Raw genomic sequence first — 19767 nt, 5'->3', positions numbered from 1 at the left:
TTCAGTTACCTCGTCACGCAATCTGTCTCAGCGATTACGTAACGCCTCAAACGAGTATGTAGTAGGCTATCGGAAAAGGGGGGGTTTGAACAGTTGCAGCTTGTTTCCTCTTTTCCTATTGATGGTCGTAAAGGTTATTTACGGACAAATATATTTCTATTATTTCTTTTCTTTTTTAGGGGCCGGGGGGGTGCCGGAGGGGCAGTTGCTAAAAATGAACTGCACGGACTTTTTGTACAATGGGCCCCTGATGCTAAGGGATGCATGAGTATTCGATCTTGTCGGCCAGTCACCCTACACACTAACAATCCCATCCAAACTTGGTCTTTCAAAACCCCTCGAGGTTTTCGGTATCCGGCCTTTAATTGTACCCCCACTGGAAAGCATGTAACTGAAAAGGTAGAGCTACAACTGAATAGCCTGCATTGAGCACAGGGCTAAGCTTTTAAACGCGCCTCCCCGCGATAGAAATCGGAAAAGACTGCTGGGCCGGTGTAAACACCAGGGCGGGGGGAAGTATCTTATCCTAACAGTCGCACATTATTGTAGTTAAGGTCGGTAAAGTTACATTATACACACACTGGGATTCAAAGATGTCCGGACATGGCCTTTTATCGATAGCTCGGCAGAACCATCTAGGCTGTAGAAAATTAGAGCATCGGAACAGTTTTTAATTTTACCGAAATTTTTAATTAATCATGTCCATAGATTCCCACGTGGTCTAGTGGTTAGGATTCGGCGCTCTCACCTCCGCGGCCCGGGTTCGATTCCCGGCATGGGAAAGACAGTTTTTTCACTTTTTTAAAAAAACGCATCTCGGATTGAATCCAACACTTCACATGAAAGGAAAATCTCAGAAATGATCGAAACAGACTAACTAAGTAGCCTAGCCTGGATAAATGCAGGAAAACGCGGGGCATTATATCGCTGAAACAAGTAAATGCGTGAAATCGTATAGGTGGCCAAGAATGTTACTATTTTCTTTACTTCACGCGGAAGCAGCGGTTGAGCACTTCCCTGATATTGATCTTATTTCCTTGTTGTGAACGAGGAAGTTCATTTAGGGTAGAATGTTTTACTTGTTCTAGAAGATTTTCTCTTCCTTGTTCCCAGGCCTCAGACGATCCTTTCTTGGTGGGCCGGGGGGGAGGAACTCCGTTGTATGGGCTATATAGGTACGTGCGGCCCCAAAGGGAATGGCTTTTCAACCTTTTGGGTCATAAATAGGGTATCGATATTGGCCATTCCAGTCTTGAATTGGGTATGCTTTTTAGAAGGAGCTTCTTTTTCATCATTATCGTTAAGACCATCGACTGTAGCCCTTCATAGATTACATTTAGGGCAAATATGCCAGCCGCAAGCCCGCAACGGTCGTAAATAGGGTATCAAATTTTTTTGGTCAGGTCATAAATAGGGTAGAGAAAATCGCAGATTTTAGTCATAAAGAGGGTAAGGGTTTTGAGAGGTGGGCCGCACACCCCCACCCAATTTTTCTGGGAGTACCCTCCGGGTGCTTATAACTGAATGAAACGAAGCCACAGCTCGGACACTGCAGATAAATTGTCGCTGTAGTTTTCATTTGCGCCATTCATCAGCCGCTTCAACGGCCAAACGATTATTGCTTTCTTTATCACAGAGTATTGTTTGCGTTGAAACGCTTAAAAACATTTAATTACTGTTTGCTGTTTTATTTATCTTCGAATTGTCTGACAGGTTTCAAACTGACAGGGCTTCTATAAAGCACGTGGAATGTAATTATAGGGAAAGGTTGAGTAGAGAGTCGCGCAAAACCGCCGCCAAATTGAATTGGGTAGTGGTTTGTTATCTAGTTTAGTACACTGATACGTGGAGAAGTGTTTATGCGCTGTTAACCCTCTGCGATAATCTCGACTAGTCAGCAAAAAGAAAACAAACAAACTGGAACACCTTTTTTACTATGCAGTGAGAACGTCGAGTGTTTACTTTTTTTATCTGTTACAACCTGTTGATTTTTGCCAGCTATTATGATTAAAATAACAAAACTACCAATTCTCCACTACCATCAGTTACAATTCTAGGCAACAACGACTCTTGGAAAGCATTAGAATTTCGTTTTATCGTCTTGTAGAAGATTTATTTTTAATTCTTTAAAAGTGAGTGGCATCTGTACAACGTCATTGGACAAGAACCAAATCCATGAAGATTTTTAATGATTCATTAAACTGGCTTGGTGGGTTAACCCGGTACCATACGTAGATTTTTATTCAAAACTTCATCGACCTCGACCTTGCTGTCAACAACGATGTCTCCATTATATTTTATAAACATTTTGTATTTCTTATCCTTAGTTAGCGTCAAATTTATATGCTGTAAATTATATTCCGATCCAGCTTCATCTCACCAAGAGAGTTGTGCCGCCAAAGACAAACATGCGTGTGAGTCAGGAGTTCATGACGCGAAATCCGACGGACCGACATTTATAGGAAGGGACGGACTTACGCGATTAGATGGAATAAAGGTAAGCAACTTCACTTATTCTCTGACAGATATTGCCCTAGGGGTTAATACGGATGTTAGGAATATATCAGTCGTCAGAAATTAAAGTTGAAAAATCAATCTTGGCGCTAGCATAGTTAACGCCAAAACACATTCAGTTCGATGTGTAAATTCCCTCCACTGCAGGCTATACAATTCTTTTGAATACGGTTTGGAGAATTTCATTGTACATCGTTTAGTTTTCCCCGCAGATGAGTTTCTTAAATTCTTGTCACCTGTCTGCTAGGTGGTGTATTGATATTGTATGGAGAAATAAGAAGTTGATCGGATTCTGACAGTTTCTACTTCACTTTAAAATGTAATCAGATCTCAGACTTATGTTTGAAGGCTCAGAATTGACAACATATTAAGCTCGCCCAAGTGGAAAACGGTTGGGTGGTTGGTGTAAAATAACTGGCTAATAGAAGGAACTAGAGCTAAAGTAAACATCCAGAAGCCGGCCCCAAACACCGGCCATAAAAGAGGCCAGTGCCGGATTTGATATCTCAGGATATCAGGACAAGATATCAAGATATACGGATTCCGATTGGAAAATTGTGAATTTGGATACGGTACATCAACGTTTTACTACTACTACTACTACTAATTCCTAACTCTCCTCTGGGAAAATAGGGCCATTGACTTGTTTCCTCCATTCTACTCTGTTTCTCGCCGCAGTGACAGCTTCCGTCCAGGTGGCAAAACCCATCTTCTGTCTTTCTCCCTCCACAGTTCTCCTCCATGTCTCTTTAAGTCGCCCTCTGCTCTTCTTTCCCTCTGGTGCCCAGGTTAAAGCAATGCGCGGATTCTGATGGTGGTCCATGCGCAGTACATGCCCTATCCAGCGCCGCCTTCGCCTCCTTATCTGTTCACTGATGGTGCAAGTCCTGGCCCGTCTCCTAACCTGTTTATTTGACACCCTCATTGGCCAGTATATTCTAAGTATCCTCCCTAGACATTTGTGTAGAAATGTGTCTAGTTTGCCTCATCCCTCTTGGTCATTCTCCAGGTTTCACACCCGTAGAGAAGCAATGCTATGACGTTGGACTTGAAGATTCTTATCTTGGTGTTTTTGCTCAATTGCCCACTCCTCCAGATCTTAACCAGTTTGTTGAATGCTCCTCTAGCTTTATCTAGGCGGCTCTTGATGTCGTCCTCAGCCCTTCCGTGCCTGGTTATTCTTGCTCCTAGGTAGTCAAAGCTGTCCACATCCTCTACCTGCTGTCCATCAACTACGACTGCATTGTTGTTGTTTGCATTTATCCTCATGAGTTTGGTTTTCGCGGTGCTGATTTTCAAGCCCGTTCCCTCCCCGTTCCTATTCAGGTGGTCGATCTTCTTCTGAATCTGTGTGTGTCTTGAGATGAGAGCCAGGTCGTCTGCGAAGTTTATGTCCTCTAGCATAGTTGTCATCTTCCACTTAACGCCTGTCCTCCTCATCACCCAGTCTATAACCAAGAGGAACAAAAACCCAGATATATTGTATCCCTGCTTGACCCTCGACTTGACCTCGAACCGTTCTGTCCTTCCGTCACCATCAACCACTGCACTTGTGCAGTTAGTGTACATCACCTGCACCATTCTCACGATCTAAGGTGGTATTCCGTAGCACCTCATGATCTTCCAGAGAGTACTTCTGTGTATGCTATCAAAAGCCTTCTCATAGTCCACGAAGCACAGGTAAAGGCTAGAGTTCCATTCAACTACCTGCTCAACAATGTTCCTGAGCACCAAGATCTGCTCTGTTGTGCTCCTTCCCTTTCTAAATCCAGCTTGTTCCTTTCTCAATTCTGCATCTGTCCCGGCAGCAATCCTCATGATCAGAATTCTACCCATCACCTTGGCTATAGTAGACATGAGGGTGTTACCTCTCCAGTTTCCGCAGGTCGTTAGATCCCCTTTCCTGGGGAGTTTGACGATGAGCCCTCTGTACCAGTCCTCTGGAACTCTTTCCTCTTCCCATATGGTGTTAACTAAATCATCCAGGACGTTTACTGTAGTATCAGTGTCGGCCCTCAGAAGGTCAGCCGTAAGATTATCTATACCTGGTGCCTTGCCACTCTTCATGTCCCCCAGGGCACTCCTTATCTCATCTTTTGATATCGCTCCTGTGTTAATACTGTCATTCATCTCGTTCGTCTCTTCCACCTCAGCAGTTACTTCTGGAACTGGCCTGTTCAGGACCTCCACAAAATGCTCTCGCCATCTGTCTTTGACCTCGTCTTCTTTGGTCATTAACCTTCCGTCTTTTCCCCTCACCATTGCTACCTTCTTTGGCCCTTCGTTACATCAACATTTTACACGTGTATCATTATTATATTTATTTATGACCCTGTCAGCTCTCACATGCACAGTCGAGAATTGACAAATGAGCATACGAAAGGGCAAAATAAGAGCCTGACATAAACAGATTTGACCCATACCTGACCCATACTTTTATTACTCAGACCTCCACTTTTTGGCTGGAGTAACCACAGGGAGTCCTCGCGTCCGTTTAGAATATGAATAAAAGATTACCTACCTTTATCGCGCGTGTTTTGTGTTTTGTGGCGGCCTGCTAGAGCGAAGTCTGGGACCGAAATTACGGACGTCTAGGACGGGCGGGAAAATTCGCAAATTCTCGGAGGATCCGATCGCTCACCGAAGAATAATAATCTTAGAGCTCCGAGCAGGTTTCGAGCGATTTCCGTAATTTCGGTTCCAGACCTCCCACTAGCAGACCAAGCACGTATAGCGGAGTAGCCTGCGATTGGGCTTCTTTTCTTTTTCGCAACGCGAAAAATAAGGAAGCCTAATCGCGGGTTAACCGGCAGGACGCAAATGATATGACTGCAAGATTGGTTGTAAAAAAGAGAGGACCAAGGAAGGAAGGAAGGAAGTGAAAGTGGAAGTGAAAGTAGCGTCACGTATTCCAACACATTCTGAGAGCCGTGGAAGAGGCTAATTGAAATAGTTACAATTATAGCATTGCAAATGATGTAATTTGTAATTTTCATTTTAAAAAAAATCTTTTTAAGATGTCTTTTAACTAAACTGAATTTTCTTGCAGCTATTATTGTAGGTTGCTTCAAACTAATGTCATAAACTTAATGACCGAAGTTTCCCCCTGATCGTCTGTGGCAACCCCATTCAAAATTGAAAGTTGATTCAGGGAACCCGCCTGTTTTTGTGCTTGTTATATGTTGTTGCTTTTTTTTGTTTTTGTTTTTGTTTTTGGAAATAACGAATGTTAGATCCTTTGTAAAGTTCGTCGATTGACGATAGAGCCCAGAAATGGGAATCCGGTCATATTTTGTGGCCGCTGGGCAACCGCGGTAACTTCAGTTCTCTAACCTTTGCAGGTTGGTCATGTTGAAGAAGTGAATTTAGGTGACTGCAGGAGAGAGCGAATCACTAGAGCAATGAAACCTCTATTATTTGGTAAGGATGGCAAATAAAGTGACCGGTGACCCGTTGGATTCTTCTAATGCAAGAGTAGGAACAAGTAATTAACTCCCTATAATAAAAGGACACATCTGAAACAAGGGCGAATTCATAGACACGGGTCTGCGATCCGTTGCCGATCGTTCGTTTCCAAGAACGATCTTGCCCTCACATATAACTTCTCCACTAGTTAGACATGTGTTTTAGATCTAATCACGCTGACAAAACATTACAACCTAGACTGAGGACGTAACTGGGGCTTAACTGATCGCCGAGAATTGGCCACAATTTGAACAGTCTAGGCGGTTGAAAAATAACCAGTTTTTAACCGAAAGCTGAGAACTGCAAACTCTCAGGTAGCTAAGAGCCGAATGGATGAACTTTGACTGATAGCTAAGAAATCGCCGAAAATTTTACTGATAACTGTTCCAGGCTCTCGGTAGTTGGGGACGAGCGAAAAAAGGAGGGCGAGCGAGAGAAAAAGCGTGGGAGAACTAAGGAGAGGAACCCTCCGCCTCCTTTCCTCACCTAAGTCCTCCTCGTTTTTTCTCTCGCCCACCCTCTTTTTTCACTCTTCTCCAACTAACGAGAGCCTCTATTTTTCGCTCAGTCGTCTCCAACTACCGAGAGCCTGGAACAGGTTAATTCAATTCCAGTGCCCCAAATTCAGGTCAGAACCTCTAGACAGAACGTCTTGCCTTTTGTCGACCTCAGCAAACAAACAAACGATGCCATTTGGTTTTTATCTTACAGAAATACCGCACTTTTTGGCGAATGAGGAATGTGACTACGTAATCAAACTGGCTGAAGGAAATGGACTTATTTCAAGTATCACTCGTGGAGGGCTGACAACTAAAAGAGATCTAGAAGTACCAAAAGTTGAGAGTAGGTGCTTTAACTTATCCTTACAGTGCGCAATAATAGGAAAGCGTGGAGAATTGTTTATCAAGTACACATCCAATTCAATTTCAGGCGGGAAAGGTGAAGGTGTCGCAGGAACTTTTGAAGCATGGGACATGAATAATGACCTAAAGATTACAGTGGACGAGGTATGAATAAAACGTCGAATTATAACAGTAAACGTAACCGTTTCGGATTTCACTCATATTTGATGATTGCTTTCTTTTTTCACTCTCCTTGGCACGTCTCGCTTACGAAATGCACAATTTTTGTCAAACCTTTCTTTTTTCTCCATAATTCTGTTTAATCGACCTATCTTAGTCTATAACGAGCAAAAATTGGGCCGATAAACAATCCTATGCATTTTAGGTTAACGAAAACTAGTGTCGCCGATTTTGAAAGTTAATTAGTTGTAAGCTAATGTGTACATGTAGGCCGGCACAAACGAGGAGACTAGCCCCAGTCCCCTAGCTCGAGTAAACTCTTCAAGGAACATGCTGCAGGTGCTAGTCCGGGGGACTTGTCTCCTCGCGTTTGCCGGTCTTATATAAGGGTTCGTTGCTTACCACTAACAAGTCAGTCTTTGTTTTCATTTCTATATCCTTTGCAGGTAATCGAGTACGCAAAGAGATATATTTACGCCGTATTCAGTGAAGAAGATTTAATGGAACTGTGAGTAGTATTGATATGGACAATTCAAATGATGTTATTGATAAATTAATTACTCATTTGGTATTTATTTTATTATTTAACAGACTCCACAAAGTGAACGTTACTGAATTGGACGATGGTAGGTCAGGCACGCGCAAAATACTTATTGCTTGCTTTTACGCCATCTTAAGTAGGCTGCTAGCAGTCTGTTTTTTTCGCGAAATCAGGCAACGATTATGAAAAGTTTCAGACTAGAGGGGATTGGGAACTAAGAGACGGGCGCGCCACTCAGCGCACACGTACAGCCCTTAAATATTGCGTTCGTGTTCAAGGATAAACACTTGTCTGACACTAAGAGAAAACACCGGCTACCAGCAGTCTACAATACGTGATTGCTTCACGAGCAAATCATTGAGTTAGCACTATGACTGTTGCGAATTTCGCTTATAAATAGTCATTATTGGGCGAATGAATTGGAAGTACAGCGACCAGATGGTTCCTGTTGTAACGGATTAATCACATAAAGCTCAGACCAAACGTACTCGCAAGTAGACGAAACTTGAAAACTTCCATGGGTCTACTTGCGACTATACGTACTTGCTAGTCTGTTTGGCCAGGGCTTAAGACTACATCACGGATGACAAATGAATGAAAGACAGGCAATATCAGAACGTATAAATACAACATAAATAAATTAAATAGCCCGTGCATGGAAAGGACCAAGAATTACTGAGTGACCTTCAATAACATTTGGTAACGAATGAGAAACCTATTAATACGAGTTGAATTGCATCACCCGTAATAACTATTTATCTTACTGTGTCTTGATTTGACTTAAAATTCAAACACTGATAAGTCTTATTTCCCGCGTGCTCTGTCTCCCGATATTGAACTTCAAGTATTTTATTTCAGGTTTTATCACGCCTAAAGAGTTTGAGAACATGAACACTCGCGGTGCTGATACAATGATGATGCACGCGGGAAAAACGCATCCAAAGTACAGACCTCGCTACAGTTATCAGACCTTTGTGAACCAGAGATACCTCAAGGATCCGATCTTGGACAAAATTATAGAAAGGTAAATATTAAAACCAAAGTAGCCATCGTATATTACCTTTTCTGACTGATGATGTTTGTTTTCAAGTGGACCTTCTTCATCTTACAGTATGTTGCCAATACGTCCGGATCGAATACGAACGAAAGATGGCAACAGTTTAGCCCTCCATTTTCAGCGTTTTACAAGCAACTCTCAGAAACGTATGCACAGTCTCATCCGTAAATCTGAGCCTGGTTAAATTTTCACAGGAAGGCGATGAGATTTTTACTTTCAGTTAGGGGCAAATGATGCTATACTTCAGTAAAATTGAAGAGATTATTGTCCAAGAGACCATATAGTTTGGTTTAACTTTACCTCTCTGAATTTCATATTTTTAGAGTAATCAAATTAACAAAGTTGCCAAGAGAAATAATATATGGAAGCGAAAGACTTCAGGTAAGAATGCAGCAATGCACCAATTCTTCAATGCATCCATGCTGTGTCGTCCTTCATAATGGGTAGTAAAACAGAACTGATTCAGTTTTCAGTGGAAAAATCATCTCTTCATCACGGCGCTCGGTCCATAACCAGCTGTTTTATATCGTAAGAAGTTCGTGTTTTGGGTTAGCCTGGAGTAAGATACTGGGCATGTCCATGTGCCTGCTGCTGAGACATCAACTGCGCACCCAGTCTTGGTTCCCCTTGCTTCCGGTAAAATTGCGCATGTTTTGACAATATAAACACAAAGAGGTTACCTTTTAAATTTTGGGGGAGTAACATTTAGCCATAATGTAGCTTGCAAGGGCCTTGTCTTCAAACGGGACGTACATTGAAAAAAAAAAATTTAACTTTAATTTCACCAGTTCAGTCCCCAACCCCTCCCTTCCCCCCACCACCCCCCCAAAAAAAAATCAACCATCCGCGGTCCTTATATTATGAGTACTATAGATTTTACGGGTTTCTTACATCCTTGCTCATATAATTGAAGTCTCCCGTAATTTTACGAATTACGATTACGAATACAAGGTCTTTGGCCATTTCTCAGTCTGGGAGTGCACAATTTATTAAACGGCCAATGTCTCTTGAAGAGATCGCGAATTTCGCCTGGTTTCCTGGCCAGTCCAAATTTTACAATACGGTTCGTTATGACATCTCATTTCATATCTCCATAGGTTGTTTATTATGATCAAGTTGGTCATTATCATGCTCATTTCGATTCGGAAACTCACGAGAAGACCGAGATCCCTTGCTGTCATCAACAAGTTGAAGAGAAGATGCTGAGCTTTGAACATCCCTGTAGGCTTTGCAGGTTAGAACACACTTGCCAGGTAAAATACCTAGTACAATGCCGCTCAAAGTTTTAATTCTATCAGTTAAGTGTCTTGCCCAAGAGCACAACACAATGTCTCCGGCCAGGACCGCTAGATCCGGAGCTGAAGCGAGCGCACTGAACACGGGGCCACCGCGCCTCAACTAACGCAACCGGCATGAATGTTAATTATTTGTCCTTGTAATCCTTAGGTATATCACCATTTTGTATTATCTTAATGATGTCGAAGCTGGAGGTGAAACAGCTTTTCCTGTTGCAGACAACGAAACCTTAAACATGGAGGTGAGTTAGTATTTTTAAATTGCTGCTTCGCTCTCTTCTTGATAGGAAAGGCACAAAGGCAACTGTTTTATTCAAAGGAGATATTTTAAAAGAATCGATTCAAGCTAGCCACTAACACTGACCTGGCATCCCGGGACTGGCATACAGTGTCTTCTCCTACAAACTACGATACAGTTGTAATAATTCTAGCTTGCAATTGTTGTTACTTCAGTTATATACATAAGGGACTATGGGTTGATCTGATGAAGACTTTCTTTTCTCCTCTAAACTTCTCTAAAACTTAGTGTATTATTCACACTTGGCCATAAATCTATGAAGTTTGCCTCACTTATTATTCCTAATTAAAACAAGTCGAACTTCCAATACTACTTTAACTTGGGGTTACCATGGTAACGCATTTTGATTTTATCAAACAGTACTTAAAAGACAGCCGAGGCAAGCTGGACTATTTCAACCTCAGCCACAACTGCCATGTGGGTAATCTATTGATCAAACCTCGCAAGGGAACGGCAGTCATGTGGTATAACCATTTTATGGATGAGGACAGCGGTTGGCTCGGCAAAATGGATGAGTATAGTTTACACGGAGGATGTGACATACTGAAAGGAGAAAAATGGATTGCGAATAACTGGATCACAGCACCATACAAGGATGGAGCACATGTCCCGAGCTCGTGGCTCAATTTTTATTAGCTAAAGCCTTACAATGTCGTCTCTAGAACTAAACGGAAGTCTTCGCGAGTAAAACAAAAAAAAAAATAAATGAATAAGTCTCAGATCAGAATATAAGTTTGTCCCTGGGCGTCCGAGGCTCTGTGCCTACTGGAAAACTATTTTCCTTTATGTTTCTCTGCTTTTTTACTTGTTTAAGAAAATACCTTTTTATGAAAATTTAGATAACTCTAACAATCATAACTTGATCCATGAACACAAGCAATGTGATCGCATGAAACGTACCTTTTAAAGACGGCTCTGCTGACTGGATTTTATTTCCAACCTAGTAGATTATATAAATTGAAATAAAATACGAAGAAAAACACGTTAGCAGTGTTGAGCTTGCATTGTTTTTTTCGCGATTTCTACTGGTCTTGCACTTAGAATACAGCTACCATGCCCAGTGAGGACACTGTAAGTAAACAAACAAGCATTCAAAATGATCGAGCGCCTCATTGCAGCGATAACCCGCGTAGATAACGGTTTGTTTCTCGTTTGAGAACCGTGACGGGCTGCCATTCAAAAAAGGTTAGGCTAAAATGATAACTTGACCTCGAGCCAGTCAGGAAAAAAAAGACATAAAATAATACATAGTTAGTGAGGAGGAGGGTCCCCGAAACCACGGAATTATATGCATGTCGATGTATCAATAGTTTGAATACTACCGCAAAGCTCAGTCGGTAGTCTCGTCTCCTAGACCAGTCAAACTGAGACCGCCGATTTCGAGCCGTGGCGATCAGCCAGCGGAATGCCACGAGCCTTAATAGAGTGGCTTTAACTTGAGTGTCGTAAAACCAATACTAAATAAATCAACACTATTAATAAAATCAATACTAAAGTAGCCAATCACAAAGGACACATACAAACCAGTGAACCAATCAAAACTCGAAGCAAATACGTGAGGCTGACGCAAAGGGCGGGAAAACGTGCGCGAGGGAGTCAAGATTGGTTTTGGTTTTACTTCTGATTGGTTTGAGAAAGTGGCGTGATTTTTTTTAACAATCACAGCGGGTAGAAATGTAAAATCAACGCAAATGTGATTTGCTTTCGACTCTCAAATGAAAATCGCTTTAGGAACAGATCGCACTAGAACAGCGTGACTAAAGCATTCAATACTCCGGGTATTCTAGGTAGCTCGCGCTATAATCTTTGGACAATTTGAACGAGGTCAAATTGAATTGTTTTTCTGGTGCCATCGAACTATTTTCTGGTACCATTCGCTTTTTTCTTTGTTCCAATAATTTCTTGCAGTGTGGAAAATAAATCCCACCTGTTTTCCATTTTTCAGTGAAATTATTTTATATGTAACTTTATTTAGATTTGCTATAAACTCATACGTGTAATTGTGTAAAAGCAAAATGAATTGTTGTAAACTGAAAAGATGAAATATTTTCCAGAGCTCTAAAACCGGATAAACTAATGGAAAAAGTGTATCGTGGAATATGTGTACCATAAAACACGATTAATTAATATTTATTACATAAGTCTGCGGTTGACTGGTGCTATAAAATAACAACGCCAAAATGGAAAATAAAATAGAACCAATTGTTTAGTCTTATAAGTGGTAAATAATGACGGCGTTTAGTCTATGGGTGCTCCACATTTCAGGCCTTCTTTTCGCTTTGTCTGCTGAATGCGAAAAACAGAGTTATAACGTGTGTAGGTTTGTACGGGACGGTGAAAGTTGCGACTACAAGAAGTTCGATTCGCATGAAGACGAACCCTGTGTTATCGGCAGAAAGGCTGGATTGACGAGAATCAATGGTGTCAAGGTAGGAACATAATCATAATATTTTGTACTTTGAACTGAACTGAATCGTAAATACGGATAATTATAACTGACTATTTTGTCGGATCTGTTAATCTATGGTTTGGATCTGCTATATATAATAAACCAGATAAATCAAAATATAGTTGCCAAATTACGTGAATTGACCATGAAGATACGTGTAGCTACACGTTTATTGAGTCGCCTAGGCCTGAAACTGAATCTTGGTGTTGTGACCAAGACCTCGCGACCGTGAATGTGCAGCGGCGTGAAATAAACACAAACACTAACTTGTTAATTTGCTCTAATCCTTCGGGGTACAGGTACTTGTGGTTTGTGAGTTTAGGTTAATGTCCGACAACATCACTGTTCACAGTCAGGCAATAACAGTAGCTAGAAAAGCGACTACTGGAATTATTTCCTGAGAGAACAAAGCGTAAACTGGCCGCGGATTGAAATCCACAACTCACGAGAACTACTGAACTGGCAAATCCATAAGTGAGTTAAAAAGGTAGTATACTGGGCGGGGTAGGTTATACAGTTAATATACCCATAATTTATTTTTCGCCGCAGGACATATATCCGATTGTCTTTAAAACGGCAAAACTTATGCTTCGAACTACGCTATGTTATAGGTTGGTCACGTCGAAGAAGTAGATCTCGGAGATGGAATCAAAAAGCGCATAACAAGAGCAATGCGGCCTCTTTTGTTTGGTAAGTCTGTAGCAAAACATCAGAGTACTCTTGATCTTGATTTGCCTTTCAGCTGCTCAGTTCGCTTTCCTGGGAGACAAACATATCAAAAACAACGAATGAATTTTCCAAAAGAAAGTTTTCTCCTAACAACAATTCTTGGACCCTCGTCCTAAGTCCTCTCAGCTCTCTCTATGACTCTCCCGGAATCTCAAGCTCCCTGTTCTCAAATCCAAGATGGCGGTATATGTGCGGCCGCCGTTAACGTCGAGGTTGTAGTTTTAAGTATTTTTTATTTATTTGTTTGTTTGTTCGTTTGTTTATTTATTTATTTATTTATTTATTTATTTATTTATTATTGCAGAAATTCCAAATTTTCTGTCAGACCAGGAGTGTGATCACATTATTCGCCTGGCGGAAAGCAAACACTTCATTACCAGTGTGGCTCGTGGAGGACTTCAGTCTACGAGTGACTTTGACATTCCTGACATTAGAAGTAAGAACCGATTTCTTTGCATTGTTGAACGTGCACAGTGAGGTGGCCAAGATGACTTTAAATTTATAAATGTCTATAACATGTAGACTTGCTGAGAACTAAGACTGGCAGTATGTTACACTATCCACAGTGCTTCATGCAAGGAATGTAGGAGTCTCCAAGGCGATGTAAACTGAACTTAGTAGACCTTAGTGGTGTTTTATTCATTTTTTTTTTCCGCTTTTTTAGAAAAGCAGTCAAATATTATGGTTGTTTTCAATTGAGGGTCGAAAGAAAAATTCGCTTTGCCTTTGGTTTTGCATGTGACACTGATATTTGTGGCGAATGAACAGTGAGGGGAAACTTTAAAACCTTATGTTGACTTTGACATGTTAACGTTGATTTACACGATGCTTTAAATTTCAGATGGACCAATGCATGTAGATTATTTTCATGCTTGGGATCTCGACAAGGATGGAAAATTAACTTTGGAAGAGGTATGATCGCTTCTTCAGTACTGGCTCCATTTAGATTTAGTGTATTTCCACTTTTTCCCTACAGTAGGTCAAAATAGTAATCAACAAAGGCAAACAAAAATTCGGGTGTAATAAAAAAGAAAAGCAAAATGAAACTAGCGCAGGCTTTTAGAATGATTTTAATTTTGAACTTATGGACTTCAAAAAGAAAGTACCCCGTAGAATAAACCTGTGTAGCTGAGATTATTCCAGCTACATGTTAGAGCTCAGACCGATCAAATATAATCAGATGTATTTGATCGATTCTGTCTTTAAAAAAAAAAAAAAAAGAAAAAAAGACCGATTGGAAGATTCAACTTCATGACTTTCGCGTGTTTAATCAAAGTGCACTTATTTTTTATAAGTTTCTTTTATAAGTGTGTCATCCTTTTCACTGGTTCCCATCATACTGACAATGTTCTACCTATTACCTATTCACCTATTAATTCTGTGATCTCTTCACAGCTTATGGCCTATGCGAAAAAGTACCAATATTTGATTCTAACAAGGGATGACACATTGGAAATGTAAGGCTGCATGCCTAAAAGAATTAGTCCACAATGCTTAATTATAGTACTGTATTTAAATGAATTTCATACTGGACATTGTTTTAAAATTATATTAATCTTAGTTTCCTCTGGCTCTCTTTCTCGCCCTTAAAAAATTCGCTGACTTTTTACTCTTCTCATTATTTCAGGCTACACAGTGTGAACGTGACGGAGCTAGACGATGGTACACGAGGTTTTCCGTAATTAAAGTCGTTTATAATAAAGATTCCTTTTACTGCAAATAGCGTAGTTAGTTTCACATCCGCCTGATTCGTTGCCTGACTAATTCTTTGCCTACCGGCGTTAAAAACAAAGTCCCATGCATGTTACGTTTTTCTGGATTTCTAATGCCTGGTGCAGGGTTTCCGTTGTAAGGTAAACGGAGACGAGATCAGTAGCCGAGATCAGTAACGTTCAAGGAGGTGCATGATCACTAGTCTACAGACTTCAGTAATGAACATTATGCTATTATACAGCAAACTGATCCTGAACTCGACAGCAATATACGTAATTTACATGCAGCATCATGTTGTTTGGCTAGGAATTTTAAAGCAAAGTGTCAGTTAACAACGACCATTGAGATCCTATTTGTGAAAAAATTACCTTTCTTCTCAAGGGTATGCTACACTGGATGAATTCAAGAAGATGAACACGTTAGGATTAATGGACTTGCTCTCGGCGACGGCTTTGTCACATCCACTGCACAGGCCACGATACAGTGATCAGACCTGGATTAACCAGAGAGCCTTGGCTGATCCAGTTTTAGATAAAGTTACAGAGAGGTATAAGGTTTTCAGATTACTGCCAGCCCCGACTCCCAATTGTGCATTTTCGAGCTAGGCGCGAAAAAGTGGCAGAGGCCACGAGATAAATGGCCAATTCGCTCTATGAGACGTGCCTGCAGGGAATCATGGTAGTTGTATTCGTCGAAAACAATATCCAGTTCTAGGTGATAGATACCACTACCACGATTCCCTGCGGGTGCATCTCACAGAGGGAATTGGCCACTGGAGACAAGGCACGCATTTTTAGAAGGGACGAGGGAGTGGGCCATTTATCCTGCTCCCCTGTTTTGCTTCTCGCCAGGAGGCCATGCTGTCCACCGTTCTTGTTTCCAGGGTGGCAATCGTTCCTTAGGTTGCCTAGTCGGACTGTCATCTTCTATAACCATTCTCTTTATCTTTGATTTTCTTTAGAATTGTGGAACTTACTAGACTTCCTCGAGAAATTGTATACGGAAGTGAGAGAATTCAGGTAACAGACTAATTCACGGTATTACGAAAACTCGGCCTGCTATTGGACAAAAATACTGCGTATGACGAAATTCCACTTGAAGTCCACTATTTCGACGGAATATGTTTATATTACCTAAGTCACGTTGCTTTCTCACATGCATTTTCAATGTGTTAAATTTTACAGTGATTTTACTGCTATGCAAACTCAGTTTAAATTGATAATTGATATCCTGGGGATTATGAAAATGACAGTATAAAAGAATTTGCATGTGTTTCACCTCATCACTCTACTCGAGGCCGCGAACGCGAAGAGGTTGTCGACTCACCCTCCCACCCAACGAGTAAGTCGGGTTTGAACAAACTGTCCGCTTTTATTTCTCCTGGTCTTGGGCTTGTCCAAGACCAGAGCGATTCCACATAACTTATTACCATGTCATGAAAACAATACCCAGGGTAGAATATTGCACTATTTATCACTGTAAAACTCGTACTTTAATTTGTTCAGTGGTAACAGGTAATAAAACAACGAAAGCACAATTTGTCTGTCACCAGGTTGTCCGCTATGGGAAATATGGTCATTACCACGCCCACTTTGATTCTGAAACTGAGCAGAGAACGGACAAAAAGTGCTGCCATCTTCATGAAGATGTGGTCGGAGCTTTTCTGAAAGGCGAAAGTTGTAAGCTTTGTAGGTATGAGTCTTTTCAAGCGCCAAAATCTTCTTAAACGATGGCGATATCACATCAAGTAAACTACCGAAAAGAAATTCATTGAAAATACATGTGTTAGGTTCAGTCGACGCAGCTTGACTTTCACTTTGGAACAGTCCTGGTGGAAATCCAACAAGTCAATTAAGCAAATGGACAGTTGTTGACGCCATTTTCTAATTCTCTGACGGACACGTTAATTTATCGAAAGAAAGAATAATTTAATTTGTCGACCAAAAATTTACCTATTGACATTTTTCTTTACGGGTGTTTTTGTTCATGAATGGCCAATTCCCGGCCCTGTATGAGACGGACCTGCAGGGAATCATGGTAGTTGTATTCATCAACTTGGACTGGATGTTTGTTTTGATGAATGCAACTACCATGATTCCCTGCAGGCGAGTCTCATAGTGGGAATTAGCCATTAACAAAACTAGCCAAGTAATGCATGAGAGCGAATATAGAAACCCAAACTAAATAGTAATCGATTTACTCAACTTATTTTGTTATCTTTGCATGCTTGTTGTAAATTGTAAATTTTGTAAATTTTTAGTCTTATTTTTTATCCTATTTTTTCTCATCTTTAATCTCTTTTGTATGGCGCAGTTCAATATTTTTATAGAAACTGCGCGATATAAATTTTAATTCTTATTAATATTTTTATTGTTCTATCAGATACGTCACTGTCCTTTATTACTTGAATGATGTGGAGGAAGGAGGAGAAACAGCATTCCCAATGGCTGACAATATAACTCGTAACATGGAGGTAAGATGCTAATCAGGTAATTCGGAGATGCGCGTGGAAGAGAATTGTTACTGTATCGTTTCCTCTCGACGCGATCCCATCTGTGAGAATGTGTGGCTGGTTTTGCCACTATATTAGGACGATGACATCACATCCTGGTCTTGGTGTTACTTAACATCGAACAAGCAGAATCCGAGAAGTTTTGGTCACCTTTACAAGAGTCTTATAAGAATTTTGAAAAGAAGGATACGTGTTGTTCAGCTAGATTAATTCGTATCGTCTAAATCGACTGCTCTCAACAAGACAGACTCACTCTGAGAAATTCTGTTTAGTAAATTTAGTTGCAACACAAAAAATCTTGCATGAAAATCTACCTTTTTTCGGGAGTGTCGAACTATATTCTGTGCTGATATTATTTTATGAAATGTCGCCAAGACGTGAAATCGGGTAAAGCTAACTCGAAACCTATATATACGCGTTCGTACTTATTTAGTTTTTGGCCCGCTTTTTATTCAACATTTATTCAGTTGGGTGAATTTTTTCTCGACGTCCGTAGATTGTTCAATGAGATCCAGTAACACACAGTAACCGTCATGGAGGAAATCTTAAGCTAACGTTCACGCGATAACAAGGAATTCCTTCCCAAAAAGAATATCATTTTTATTTCCCTAGCATACATTCCACCGGTATCACCTCACAAAAGTTATCCTTTGCAACTAACGAATATTTCCGCCTTTTCTTTAATTTCTTAGTTTGTTACATCAAGTCGTGGGGATCTAGATTTCTTTAACCTCAGTCACAACTGCCACCAAGGTCTGGTTGTCAGTCCACGAAAAGGAACGGCAGTCATGTGGTACAATCACTTCATAGATGAAGAAAGTGGCTGGATGGGTGCAAGAGACGAGTATAGCCTGCATGGAGGATGTGATATACTGAAGGGAGAAAAATGGATAGCTAATCTCTGGATAACCGCTCCTTACAAAGACGGGGCACATCTTCCGAGTTCGTGGCTTGGAAATTTTGATATTATTTAGGAGTTAAAATTATTTATCTTTGCGTTTGCACTTAGACTTTGCGTTTAGAAAACTTCCTGTGAGACACTTTCTGTTCAAAGAAGTTACTTTATCGTCGGCCTGACCACATGAAACATACCTGTGTATAATGGCCGAGACGAAGTAAAGGATTTTACAGGACGTTGTCACATAACCATGGCTTTGCGCTACTTGTGAACTGAGATGGCGACTAAAACGTCAGAGCTTGCGTCGAGAAACAGGGAGAGGACTGTCAGTTCAAGCTTGCATGGCTGAGCACCTCGATGTTCTGTAGATGGATGTATGCATGCACCGCTGTCACCTTCATCATTTGTTATTACAGTAAAATGCAAATAATCGTAACACCTTCATCCTGTATTTGAAGCACACAAGTTAGATAGAAACTTTCAAGTCTATTCCGGTTTCTTGGTTGTGGTGACAAAAAGGCGAAAATTCTCACACGTTAAGGGAAAAGCACAAGGGTAAGGGAAAAGTATCCATGAAAAGCAAGTAGACTAAAGAAAAGCTTGCTAGCAAAAACTTTGAAAATATTTTGTTGATATCTGACGGGAGAATCCTGCAAACTGCTTGCAATTGAAAACAGTACGGATTGTTGAAATTAAAGTAGATCCAGGTAAACTTCTAGTCGGAGCAGTAGTTGGTGTAGGTTGATCAGTTCCGCCTCTTCATACCTGTAGTCTCGGGGGAAGAGTATGGGTTCATTAAGGCTCTTGGTCAGTAGGGACGACGTGAAAATTAAAAGTGGGAGGCCAAAAGAAAAGCGAGCAGAGCAGGACCTCCCTCAGTTTTCTTTCGCTCGCCCGATTTTCCGCTTCGTCACTACTGACTGAAAGCCTGGGGCCGGCTAAAACAGTGGCTGGTAATTGAGGTCATGGATGTTGTTGGTTTATCAGTAACTTTGGAGGAAATTTGATCTGGAATAAAGGTTATTTCGGAAAGCCTGCTTTGGAATTTTGAGTTTGAGTGGCATACCAAGGCTGAGTGGGCCAGTACATTCTTGAACTGATCATGCATTTGTACTTGTTGAATGAATTAACAATGGCTAATTCCCTCTATGATGCGCCTGCAGGGAATCATGGTAGTTGTATTCATTATCTTGGACTGGATATTTGTTTTGATGAATAAAACTACCATGATGCCCTGCTGGTACGTCTCAAAGAGGGAACTGGCCATTAACGTT

The 19767-nt window shown here is 40.9% G+C and overlaps 2 protein-coding genes and 1 non-coding gene across 3 annotated transcripts; all 3 read left to right on the top strand.

The window, feature by feature from the left end:
- Positions 1-710: 710 nt before the first annotated feature.
- Trnae-cuc (transfer RNA glutamic acid (anticodon CUC)) lies at positions 711-782 on the top strand. The gene has a single exon. It is a non-coding gene; the product is annotated as a tRNA-Glu (tRNA).
- A 1415-nt stretch (positions 783-2197) lies between these two features.
- LOC110041883 (transmembrane prolyl 4-hydroxylase-like) lies at positions 2198-11177 on the top strand. The gene is made up of 11 exons (XM_089298715.1): positions 2198-2497; positions 5856-5934; positions 6691-6822; positions 6910-6986; positions 7448-7509; positions 7593-7627; positions 8401-8566; positions 8923-8980; positions 9697-9833; positions 10046-10136; positions 10553-11177. Exons 1-11 carry the CDS (start codon positions 2282-2284, stop codon positions 10826-10828), a joined length of 1329 nt encoding a protein of 442 aa, XP_089154841.1. The 5' UTR covers positions 2198-2281; the 3' UTR covers positions 10829-11177.
- Positions 11178-11844: 667 nt separating this feature from the next.
- On the top strand, positions 11845-19525 carry LOC110041884 (transmembrane prolyl 4-hydroxylase-like). The gene is made up of 11 exons (XM_020747213.2): positions 11845-12621; positions 13253-13331; positions 13675-13806; positions 14212-14282; positions 14766-14827; positions 14998-15032; positions 15465-15630; positions 16045-16102; positions 16636-16775; positions 17466-17556; positions 18288-19525. The coding sequence occupies exons 1-11, from the start codon at positions 12421-12423 to the stop codon at positions 18567-18569; spliced, it is 1317 nt and encodes a 438-aa protein (XP_020602872.2). The 5' UTR covers positions 11845-12420; the 3' UTR covers positions 18570-19525.
- The last annotated feature ends 242 nt before the right edge of the window (positions 19526-19767 follow it).

The sequence above is a fragment of the Orbicella faveolata genome, unplaced genomic scaffold (assembly GCF_042242905.1).
Source record: "Orbicella faveolata isolate gen_17 unplaced genomic scaffold, um_ofav_v1 contig_3, whole genome shotgun sequence".
NCBI lineage: Eukaryota > Metazoa > Cnidaria > Anthozoa > Scleractinia > Merulinidae > Orbicella > Orbicella faveolata.
Note: the sequence above shows the minus strand (reverse complement) of the source record. Positions and strands in the feature narration are given on the sequence as shown.